Source organism: Leptodactylus fuscus, unplaced genomic scaffold (genome assembly GCF_031893055.1).
Source record: "Leptodactylus fuscus isolate aLepFus1 unplaced genomic scaffold, aLepFus1.hap2 HAP2_SCAFFOLD_84, whole genome shotgun sequence".
Taxonomy (NCBI): Eukaryota; Metazoa; Chordata; class Amphibia; order Anura; family Leptodactylidae; genus Leptodactylus; species Leptodactylus fuscus.
The window spans coordinates 389,496-402,500 of record NW_027440882.1 but is presented as its reverse complement, the minus strand read 5'-3'; the positions used below and the strand labels follow the sequence as shown (position 1 = coordinate 402,500).

At 42.4% G+C, this 13,005-nt stretch overlaps 1 protein-coding gene across 1 annotated transcript in view; it reads right to left on the bottom strand.

Annotated features, from left to right (window-relative positions):
• Positions 1–8,836: 8,836 nt before the first annotated feature.
• Positions 8,837–13,005, bottom strand: part of RERG (RAS like estrogen regulated growth inhibitor) — a 46,324-nt gene continuing 42,155 nt past the window's right edge. Inside the window, exon 5 of the mRNA XM_075262049.1 lies at positions 8,837–10,616. Within this exon, the coding sequence (XP_075118150.1) occupies positions 10,209–10,616 (408 nt within the window). The 3' untranslated portion in view covers positions 8,837–10,208. The remainder of the gene's footprint in view (positions 10,617–13,005) is intronic.

The window sequence follows — 13,005 nt, the reverse complement described above, 5'->3', positions numbered from 1 at the left end:
GAGCTCAAGAGATGAGAAGAGGTAGATGAAGGACCTGTGATGATGTCACCGTCATGTGACCAGTATATGAGGGGCGGAGCTCAAGAGATGAGAAGAGGTGGATGAAGGACCTGTGATGATATCACCGTTATGTGACCAGTACATGAGGGGCGGAGCTCAAGAGATGAGATGAGGCGGATGAAGGACCTGTGATGATGTCACCGTCATGTGACCAGTACATGAACATAGAGCTCTATAGATGAGAAGAGGCGGATGAAGGACCTGTGAAGATGTCACCATCATGTGACCAGTACATGAACATGGAGCTCAAGAGATGAGAAGAGGTAGATGAAGGACCTGTGAAGATGTCACCGTCATGTGACCAGTACATGAGGGGCGGAGCTCAAGAGATGAGATGAGGCGGATGAAGGACCTGTGATGATGTCACCGTCATGTGACCAGTACATGAACATAGAGCTCTATAGATGAGAAGAGGCGGATGAAGGACCTGTGAAGATGTCACCATCATGTGACCAGTACATGAACATGGAGCTCAAGAGATGAGAAGAGGTAGATGAAGGACCTGTGATGATGTCACCGTCAGCTGACCAGTATATGAAGGGCGGAGCTCAAGAGATGAGAAGAGGTAGATGAAGGACCTGTGATGATGTCACCGGCATGTGACCAGTACATGAGGGTGGAGCTCTATAGATGAGAAGAGGTAGATGAAGGACCTGTGATGATGTCACCGTCATGTGACCAGTACATGAAGATGGAGCTCTATAGATGAGAAGAGGCGGATGAAGGACCTGTGATGATGTCACCGTCATGTGACCAGTACATGAAGATGGAGCTCTATAGATGAGAAGAGGTGGATGAAGGACCTGTGTGATGTCACCGTCATGTGACCAGTACATGAGGGGCGGAGCTCAAGAGATGAGATGAGGCGGATGAAGGACCTGTGATGATGTCACCGTCATGTGACCAGTACATGAACATGGAGCTCTATAGATGAGAAGAGGCGGATGAAGGACCTGTGAGGATGTCACCGGCATGTGACCAGTATATGAGGGGCGGAGCTCAAGAGATGAGAAGAGGTGGATGAAGGACCTGTGATGACGTCACTGTCATGTGACCAGTACATGAGGGGCGGAGCTCAAGAGATGAGAAGAGGTGGATGAAGGACCTGTGATGATGTCACCGTCATGTGACCAGTACCTGAGGGTGGAGCTCTATAGATGAGAAGAGGTAGATGAAGGACCTGTGATGACGTCACCATCGTATGAAGGCGGAACTCAATAATGGAGAGAAGTGATACTGAAGGATGTGATAGTTGATGACGTCAAGAATGGTGATCCCCCCCCCTATATTATAGGACAGTGAACCCCCATACAATGGTGACCCCCTTGCTGACGGGGCAGTGACCTTCCATACATCGGTGACTATCCCGCACTTCGTGCAGTGTCTGCGACCAAGTCCAGTCCTGTGACCGTGTCCCACACTCCGTGCAGTGTCTGAGCAGAAGTCCAGGCCAGAGCGTCTGTGACCGCAACCCTACAATCCCGCAGTGCTTGCGACCAGTCTAGAGTATCTGTGACTCTGTCCTGTATCCCACGCGATGTTGGTCCAAGTCCAGTCCAGAGCGTCTGTCACCACCTCTCACACCCCACAAAGTGTCTGTGACAAGTCAAGTCCTGAGTGTCTGTGTCCTGCACCCTGCGCAGTGTCTGTCACCACCTCCCACACCCTGCGCAATGTCAGTGACCAAGTATAGTCCTGAGTGTCTGTGACTACATCCCACTGTATGTTCTGTGTCCTACACCCCGTACAGTGTCTGCGACCAACTCCAATCTAGAGATTCTGTGACACTGTCCCACACGCTGTGCAGTGTCAGAGAAGAAGTCCAGTCCTGAGTGTCTGTCACTGTCCCACATGCTGTGCAGTTTCTGTAACCACATCCCACTCTGTGTCCAGTGTCTGTCACCACATCCCACACCTCATTGTCTGTGAGTAACCCTCCTACATTGACCAGGCCCACTTCCATGTTGTTTTCAATTTTTGTCATGTGGAATATAAAATGTGAAGTTTTGGCAAATGAGATGATTCACAAATAATTTAGGGTGCATTTTATATAACAAAACCATAGCCAACAGGTAGTTGTGTGTGGCCTATTATCTGTATAGATGTTGTCATCTCACTTTTATATTTCCTCATAGCTTGTCACCTTCTTATTCTAGGGAGAAGACTGTGATGATTGGTAAACGGTAGAAAACCAAGAGGACTATGACCCCACCTCCTCACCACCCAATCCTCCTCTGCTACTCCAGGGTGTACACCTCACTTGTATCACCCATTCCTCCCCTTGTTCTTTCTTCTGCTTGGTAGATGATGAATGACCGAGGTGTACATAAAGGAGTATGGCAGCGCCTCTGATCTGTATAGTTTGGTAATCTTGCCCTCAGCCTCCACTTCACTGGCGACCACGCTGCCCTCAGGCTTCAGCATGGGTGAGTAGATAAAGCATACTCTGTTTCCGAGCTGCCTAAATCTATTCTGTTTTGTTTTTTTGTAGAGTTCAAGAAGATGCGGTTGAGTAATAGAAGGTTTTGTAGACGACACCTCAGAATGTAACACAGGACTCTGACAACCTCTTCATACAGCTGCTGAAGTCTGCAGAGCAGAAGAACAAACTTGGTATGGAGGAGAAGCTGTGTCTGAAACCCCAATTCCCAATTTTTTTTTTCTGTAGGTTTTGAAAAGACCACATATTGAGAGAAATATAGTCACAGTTCTGTGCTGTGCCACTTCACTGGACTGTCACTGAGGTGCCCAGCATACTTTATTCCTTTAACCACTTCCGGACCGCCCATAGACTATATACGTCCGGGAAGTGGTTGCCTAGTTCTGCCAGGACGTACCTGTACGTCCACCAGAACACAGCAGCTGCACGGAGACCGTGTAGCTGCTTTCACTAGGAGCCGGCTGTAACTTCAACCAGAGCTCCTAGAGAGATAGCAGGGAAGATTTATTACCTCCCCTGCTCGCTGTGTATACAGCACTCAATGAGCGCTGTATACACAGCTATGGACGCAGCCATAAATCAGCTGCCCTCTGTCGGGCTCAGTGTCCTGCCAGAGCTACTGGGTCCTACAGGACTCAGATCAGCTCTGTATACCATGTAGCAGTGTGCAAGAGGTTGGATTTCTCCTGTATCTGAGGTTAAATGTAGCAGCCCCAGTTATAGGAGAAATCAGCCTCCAGTACAAAAAAAAAAGTGATCAGATGTCCCCAAAGGTCTCTTATGACTTTATGGGGACACAATCTGGAAAAAAAATAAAAATATAATAAAAAAAGTTTTTTAAAAAATGTAAATAAAATAATAAAAAATAAATAAATAATACGCTAATAAAACGCCGTTATTAAAGGTTATAGCCCCACCCCCGACGACACCATACAAAATAAAAATTACCATAACGGAGAGGAAAAACTATTTTATAAAGTTTTTCAGTGACACTTTGTGTTATTAAATTTAAAAAAAAAATTAATTGAAAACCAGACACAATTTCCCTCCTATTTTGTTTATATTTTCCCAGATATAAAAAAAATTAAAACACATTCGAAAATAAAGATAACATAAAAATAAAGCCCTATGTGTCCCCGAAAAAAGACGCAAAAATTAGTTGACTGAGACATACGGGAAAAATGTTACAGACCTCAAAACCGCACATACAAAATAAACCTAAAATGTGTCTGGTCCTGGACCACAAATTGGCCCGGTACTGAAGTGGTTAAAGGGGTTGGCCACTTTCAGACCAATATTGACAAACAAATGTACAATAAAAAGATATAGAATTTTCCAATATACTTTCTGTATCAGTTCCTCACGGTTTACTAGATTTTAGCTTGCTGTCATTCATTCTGTTACTTCTAGTGGATAAAACTCTGACCGTGGTCATGTGATTTACTGTCCATGGTCATGTGATGAGTACACAGGTGCACAGCTGATTACCCAGGCAGGTGTCTGCATATTGTGCTGTGACTGTAGTGAGCAGCACCCGTGTACTCATCACATGACCATGGACCGTAAATCACATGACCATGGTCAGTTTTATCCACTAGAAGTAACAGAATGAATGATGGCAAGCCGAAATCTAGAAAATTGTTAGGATTTGATACAGAAAGTATATTGGAAAATTGTATATCTTTTTATTGTACATTTATTTGTCAACATTGGTCTGAAAGTGGCCAACCCCTTTAAGGACATAGCCCAAAAGTGTCTTAAGGCCCCACATTGCATAAGCGCAGCTTTTTTTGTTGCAGTTTTTTGAGCCAAAGCCAAGAATGGCTACAAAAGGAATGGTAAATATATCCGAAGCCCTTATACTTCTACCTTTTGCTGAATCCATTCCTGGCTTTGGCTCAAAAAACTGCAACAAAATCTGCAACAAAAAAAAGCTGTTTCTGCAACGTGGGGCTTTAGCCTAAGGCCGGGCCCCCATGTTGTGGAAATACAGCTTTTTTTGTTGAATATTTTGCTGCATTTTTTTGAGCCTAAGCCAGGAGCGGATTGAGCAGAAAATAGAAGCTTTCTATATATTTCCCATTCCTTCTGTAGCCTTTTTCAGCTTTGGTTGAAATAAACCGCAGCAAAATCTGCAATAAAAACGCTGCATTTTTGCAACGTGGGGCCTTAGGCCTCCTGCACACAAATGGCACGGATGTGGTCTTCACTGACCTATACATTAAAAATTGACAGGGCCACATACGCAGACAGATATAGGGTATGTATAGGACAGATTATAATATAGGACAGATATGTAATTTTCAGCTCTTCAATTGGACCCAGATACACAGCCACAAAAAGAATGGCTGTATATATGGGTCCATTGAAATGTATAGGTCTGTACTTCTATCCACAGTTGTGGATAAAAAGTCTGGCCATGTGCATTACAGTTTAGCAACTCCATGTGCCTCATATTAATAGTAGTTAACCCCATCATGTCCCTCACATTAACCCCTGTGCTTTACAGAAAGGATACTGATATGTGAGATATATGGAAGGGGGGGGAGGGGCTGAGTGTTGGCAGCAGCTCTGAGCTGATTATGTCTGACAAGTAACGGAGCTCCTCAGATAGAGTTCAGAAATCCCTCCCCTATCTTCAGCTCTTTCACTTATCAGCTGGATTAATTGAATTTGGCTGATAAGGGCTGAGATAGGGAGTCTGTTACCTCTGTATGTAATGCAAGCTGACTCAAATCCAGCTCCGCTACATCAGCCTCTACATCAGCTTCATACTGTGGTAATGCATTTACAACCAATCCCTCGTTACTAACTGCAAACCTAGCAGATAGCAGAGCAAATGAAACCCCGCCCACCAATGTGCCGAGTAAACCAGGAAGTGAACAGAGCCTGCAGGTTGGTGAGCAAGCGTCATGGGAATACGCTTTAATAAGAATAGTAACTCCAGCATGTACCTGGTGTTTTGTTTTTTACTTTCACTTTGCTCTCCTATCCTCCTCTCCTTTTTCAGGGCTGCAGACTGTAGGAGCTCCTCACGTGTAGCACCAAGGTCCAGGGAGCGTCATTATTCTGCACAGTGAGAACTTTGCCTCCTGGCTTTCCTCACCCCTCTCATTGGTGGGCAGGGAATGCAGTAAGTGAAGGGGAACTTCCTCCACCTCAGCTGTAACAGAGCACTGAAGGAACGCTCTCTCTTAATTTACGAAGACTGCGGGCTGGCTGCTGTGCCAGCAAAATATGCCTCCCGTACCACTCTTGGCACGTGTGCTAGGGGCTGCCGACCCCTGCCCTAGACACTCGTAACCAAGAATCTGTCATGCTCTGCTTTTCCCTCAGTAAGTCCAGTCTAAACCAGTAGTAGACATTTGGTGCTTTAAACAGCCTGAAATAAAAGATTACACTTTTTCTTTTTTAACCAAAAGAGGACACTTACCCTTCATCATAGCATTGGCTCAATAACACTGTCCAATGACGCTCCAGTCTGTGTCCCTCTCGATAACTAACTCTTAGTGGTTAAATCAACTTTTTATCTCAAAGATTAGGAGACCCCACCCCATAGAAAAAGAAATACATCACATCTCCTCTACTGTTCGGGAAAACACATAAGGCTTTCATTTAAAAGGGATATGCCAATGGGGTGGAGCATTGCTGTTTTCTAGATTGGTATGGCTCTCAGAGGTCTGGCATGATCCTTTTTAAAGGAAGGTTTTTTTTCTAACTAGTTTTAGTGAACAGTTTTATATCCATGGTCAGAAGCTGTTTGATACAGTATGTATCCTAAGGGGTCCAGATAGTCTAGAATGCATCCACAGTCTTATTGAGGCTCTCAATTAGAAATTCGAGACTACAGGCATGACTCTTTGCAGCTATACATAGATAAAGGAATAACCTAGACGTCGTCTTGCCTAAGTGTCTGGGGGGAAGCGTCAAGGGGACTCCCTGGATGAAAAGAGCATCTGTCAGTGCCTTGACCTTCCTGCAGAAGCCTGGGATTAACGGACATCCCTAAAACATATGGTGCAAAGTGCCCATCTCAGGTTTTCCTGTCTCCTCTCCACTCCCTGGTTTTCAGCTCAGTCTGGTAGCATGCGCTGTGCTTTATTATAAATTGACGTTATCTCTGGATTTACTTACAGATTGAGATACTGTTCTAGCCCTTACCAATACTCCACAACATGCGGCCCGCATGCACCATTACATTACACCAGTGCTGGACTCTTAGAACTCTCTCCTATTGCATATTCTCTTGACTATTTAGTCTATGTAATGGGTTCATACATTGGCCATACTTTAAGCATGTGACTCTACCAGACTCCGCCCACACCAATTAGGCTATGATTTGGCCGCTTTAAAAGACCCACACCTTTCCCTGCCTAGACACCATCCCTTGATGAAGGCGACACACCGAAACGCGTGTTGGGCAGTCGGCCTGTGGGTATCCCCGTCACTTAGTTAAACTGGTTACATTGGTAAGCAATTCAATTATGATGTGTGATGCATTGTTAAAACTACACTGTCTTAAGCATTATGTTCACTTAGACTAAAGGGTTGCAGGTTGGCATGGTATGGGGGCTGCTATCATTAGTCTATTTCTAGGTCAGGCAGTTACACTTGTACTTGTTAACACTTGCTAAACCTGGCCTCCCTTAGGCTCCGTTCACACGGAGTTAACGCGTGCGCATTCTGACACGTATACACGCACGTATCACATTGAAAACAATAGGGAAAAAAGCCTCCCATTGACTTCAACGTGTAGCGCCCGTAAGCCGACACATTGAAATGAATGGGATCTGTTTTGAGCGCTCACACTCGGACACATGTATACGTGTTAGTATTTATACCCATGCAATATTACTACTAACAATATTGGGTTTTTCAACCTACCCCAATGCTGACCTCTAGTGGGTAATTTCCTGTACCCTTGCTGTTCATCCTTGTTTTATGTATATGAACATTTATTAAAGATTTTTTGTATTTTTCTATATGTTGAGTGTATTGATTACCTCATTCTGTTTCTTGTTGTTGTTTCCCTAAATAGAGGTAAAAACACGTAATTAAGAGGGGTATCGATTGAATGTGTGGGGGATCATCCACTTGGTATATGTAAGTTACATTTCCCCAGTGCTATGTTTTTGGTTTTTACTCCATAACATGGCATAGACTGAAAAAAAAGCAAATTTATGTTAATAAGGACTTTGTTTTTTTGGGGGGTTTTTTTCACTCTCCCCCATATAACGTCCTACATCCTTCTTATTGCCTTTTCGGTTGGGAACACATTGACTCTTAGAATAGGATAGGAAGGATATTTATTGCACTGACCATGCCAGTAATTGTCATTTGCTCACAGCTAATAGATATTCTGTATATTTTCATGAATTGTTTCTATTTCTTCATGTATTGCTTCCATGTGCTATTCATGTATTCGGTTTTTGCATAGTAGGGTTTATCTTTGGACTTATTGGAGTCTGGTTACAGGTGAGGTTCACCCATTAATGCTTAGTGTCCCATAAAATTGCTTTGATGTTTTTAATGAGTTGTTTTTATATGTAGTAAAGATTACTATATTTATAATGGATGTGTGGATTTCTTTCATGACTTCTTCATGACATCTTGTATTTTCTTTACAGGGACCAATAATAATTAGTGTCTGGCAACAAAAATCGAGAGATAACAAAGTATTGGGTAAAACACTTCAATGAGATGAATATAGTCATGGAGATGGGAATACTCCTTTACAGGTGAGTTGATCGGCCTTGTTATACGACACACAAGGCAGTGCTTGGCAGAGCTTGATTCTCTTTTGACTCAAATCTCTACTTCAGAAGCAAAGAGTAAAAAGATTTCTCCTGAGCTTAAAAGAAAGGTGACTAAACATTACAGTGTTATTCTCATCTCAGCAGAAGATTTCCATGACAGCAATAACTGTCCACAAGACAGAAATAGGCATGCAGTGTAACGGATAAGAGTAAGTAGGAGCTCTAAAAACCACGTAATGCAGCAGAGCTTTACTGCTTCTGTAGCTTCACAGTGATACACAATATGGAGATGCCAATAGAAAAATTGTGAATCCTTGGTCTGCAGTTGGTTTCATGCAAACATATGATTGATGCTTTTGCAGAAAATCCCTTAATCTTGATAAATAACCCTAAAAACACACGTTTATTTCTATCTGAAAAAAATCTTAACAATTTGGCTGGCTCTCTAATTGTAAAAGTTGCTACACAAAATCAGAAGCCTGTGTTAGGAAATGTAACTCAAAAGCCCAACAAGAAAGCTTGTGCAGGCAAAAACCGCTTTAACAGTGGAGACGATGAAAGAAACATTTACAGGTAGAAATTCATCTAACAATCAAATTTATTAGTAATGTTATATGGAGAAATCTACTATAGAGTATAAAGGTTAGAGCAAGTACCAAGTGACCATTTCCACAAAGGCAGCAGTCATTTCATTGGGCATTACTGTTGGTTATTAAACCTGACACAATCCTGCGAGCTGTGACGGAGACATTTTTAGGGTGTACTGCAGTAAGCGTGCAGTTGGTTTGTTGGGGGTTAAAAGGATTTTACAGGCTAAAAATAGTGATGATCTTATCCTAAGGGTGCATGCGCATGATGTAACGCGGCACTGAATCTTGTATGATAACTCGTGTAAGGATCAGCGCTGCAAAACAGAATCCCATTGACTTCAATGTGTTACACGTGCTAAACGGAATTCATTGAAGTCAATGAGATTCTGTTTTGCAGCGCTGATCCTTACATGAGTTATTGTGCAAGAATCAGTGCCGCATTACATCGTGTACATGCACCCTAAGAGTAGCTAATCGATATCGGGTTGGTGGGAGTCCAACACCCACCAATCAGCTGTTTTGAGCAGCTGTTGCACAGAGATTGGAGCAGGAAGCAGACAGCTTCTATGTGTAGTAGCTATGTCGGGTTTCTGCAGATCCAGTCCCATTTACGTGAATGGGAACTCTGTTGCAGACAATCTGATGTGCCCTCTACACAAAGATCAGAGCTATTTGCTTTCTACTCCATTCTCTGTGTATCAGCTGCTGAAAACAGCAATTCTGTAGGTGTCAGACTTTCATCAATCTGATATGGATGACCTTTCCGTAGCATAGATCAATATTTTTATTCTGGAAAACTCCTTCAAGGAAGACTTTTTACCACCTCTGCCAATTCAAGTTCTTAGCATCTGTTAATAGGCTCTGTTCCAATGATTCCAACTCAGAGGGAATTTTTTCTCTAGCCTCCAGCATTCCTGACAGCAAGTGCAGGTATTTTTGGTGCCTGATGTCCAAAAGGGGTGGGGTCAGGCAGGGGCCGTGATTCAGAGCTCCAATATGAGGCCGTCGGTGTCAGAGCTCGGAATCACACCCCTTGTCTACTCCTGCCTGACACTGCCCTCTTGACTGTACAGAGACTAAGTAGCACATCAGGCATTTGTTGTTTGGAAATGGTGGGGGCTAGACAAATAACTGTGCCAGAATCAATGGACCAGCGCCTGTTAAATGTTGTAAGTGGTGGAAGGTCCTCTTTAAGTAAACACGCTGATAGTAATTTCCATGTAATTGCTTACAAGCAATAAGATGGGCAGAGGACGTGGCACATTAATGTATATTTCTAGGTATTTACAAAGAAGTCATTTACATACACTGCACTTGTCATTGACCAGAATACAGGAGCTGCTTCCTCAGGATCTCTTGTTTTCAGCTACTGATTTTGGTTAGCATTTTGTTGATCGCTTGTTTCACATGAGTGGTGGAACTTCTTCTTCTGGTCTTTCCTTGGATCATTTTCCGCCGTCTTACCTCACGACAAAGCTCATAAAACACTTCTGAGATATTCCCTTCCCCGGTGCAGGCTGAGCACTCATAGAAAGCACATGCCAGTTCTGTTGCTAGTTTCTCCCCTTCTTCTGTACCGACCTGACGGGAATGACTGAGATCTGCTTTGTTTCCCACTAGAATAAAGGTGACATTTTTTGGTTTCTTGACTTCATCTAAAAGGTTCTTCAATGTCATGACATCTTCAAAGCTTCCTCTGTCGGTTATATCATACACAATTATGAAACCTTCCCCCCAGCGGATGTGTCCTTCTCTCTGCAAAGGGTCTTCCTGCACAAAGAAAGTGAAGAAAGAAAAGTTGGTGTGAGAGAGTAAAGAAGCTGAAGAGAGCATTAAACTATGATCATCTTTTTTTTTTTTAATTCTGTTTTTATGTAGATTGTGAGCCCCATATAGGGATATATATCTCACACTGTAACTTTATTTTTATTTTTTTTTCCTATCAGTATGTCTTTATAGAATGTGACCAACAAAAAGTGAACTAGATTCACTAAAAAAATAAAAACCCGGGTGGGCGCACAGTCCCTTGTGAATGGAATGATTGAAACCGATCTACTGTCAAAATTGTCCTTCGATAAACCGTTGCCGTAATTCAAGTATCGGTTTCAATCATTCCATCCAAAAGGGACTGTGCGCCCACCCGGTTTTTATTTTTTTAGTGAATCTAGTTTGAGACTTTAAAACTGACTAATGCACATACTGATTGTATACTGACACCTTCTTATGCTGTTGTCCCCTAGAGGACAGATGAGGGGATTAAAACAGAACACAAGGCATTTTATTTATAATGAAGCTAGGGAATGGACATGATATTCACCACTGCATGATCCAGAGCAATTATTCCATTTTCTTCGGTAATACACAGTAATAAAACTTTCAAATAGGAATAGAGAATCGTAGGAGGTGAAGAAGTAGAAAGACGTTTGGTAATAATCAATTACAAACAGTGATAGAAATCAGAGACAGGAGTAAGGGACAGTGTGGGTGGTGCTCTACGTAGAAAAGTGTAAAGAATGTCATGGATAAATAGAAGGCTACTTGGCACTCACCCAATGCATAAAATTCTATCTTTATTTTTCATAGTCCAGGTAAAAAATACACAGATACGGGAGGAGGCACACTCAAGGTTGAGCGACAGCCGTTTTGTGCTCTATCGCACTGAGCTTGAAAAAGTGCGATAGAGCACGAAACGGCTCTCGCTCAACCTTGAGTGTGCCTCCTCCCGTATCTGTGTATTTTTTACCTGGACTATGAAAAATAAAGATTGAATTTTATGCATTGGGTGAGTGCCAAGTATCCTTCTATTTATCCAAAACACTGATTGTGGCTGTGCTAATCGGAAAAATCTCTATTCCTTAAGGGGTTTTGTTTTGATTACCCAATAAACAGACACTCGGCCTACTAATCTGAAAAATCTCTGTTTAATACAGGGGAGGCTTTAAATTACCCAATAAACAGTGACCCAGCCTGCTAATGTGAGAAATCTCTATTTAAGGTTTTTTTTTGTTTGTTTGTTTGTTTTTTATTCGATTTTTATTGAAGGAGAAAATTTTACAATATATAAAACGGAAACAAACCAAAGAAAAACCATCAAAGGTCCGAACAACAAAGTGATGCATACGGGGTCATTACTCCGGATCACAAACACAGTCAAGTATAAGTCGAATATATAAACGATACCCAGACACCACGTACTGCAGTAACACGAAAGTAACTAAGACAGAAGCATCAAGAAAAGAAACAAAAGGGAAACATAGGAAGAGGAACAAAAGAGAGAAACAAGAAAGAAAAAGGGCAAGTATAACAGGACAGAGACAGAAGAAAACAGGAAAATCAAACATAACCAAAAACAGTATACCTGAGTACAATGCCGAGGATACATGGAATACAGCAAATGTAAAGCCACCTGGAACCCCTGAGCAGTCAGCAATTAACAATTTAAGGGGTCCCCGCGGAACTACCCTGAGGCCGTAAGGGAGAAGCTGTCTTACAGGTCTCCTTATACGAGCTCCAAAGGGACCATCAGGCACGGAATTTGGTGTAAGTGTGATTTTTATTGGCCAGCATACGTTCCAGGGTACACGCTAGATCAACGTGATGGAGTAACTCAGCTACGGTCAAAGAGCAGACTTCCACTGGCGAACGATCATTTAAGGGGTTATTTCTTATTTAAACAATATAAATTGCACAAAGCATGGGAAACAAACAAGGAGAACTAGAGCTGATGATACACAAGGAAAACTATGACGTCATCGGCATCACAGAAACCTGGTGGAATGACATGCATGATTGGAATATACAGATGGAAGGATACAACTTATTCAAAAAGAATAGAACTAATAAAAGAGGGGGTGGAGTTGCATTGTATGTTAAAAAAGAACACATCTCCACAGAAATTACAGTTTTACAGAATGATAATCTACTGGAAATTATTTGGGTAGTAATTCAAGGGAAAAACAATGATAAGGACATCATACTAGGCGTTTATTACAGACCACCAGAACAGACAGAAGACATGGATGAGATTTTTTCACAGCAAATGACCACGCTCTCAAAGAAACATGAAATAGTGATCATGGGAGACTTCAATTACCCTGACATTCATTGGGAAACCCATACAGCCAAGAGTAAAGGCTCCATCAAATTTTTATCCTCTCTA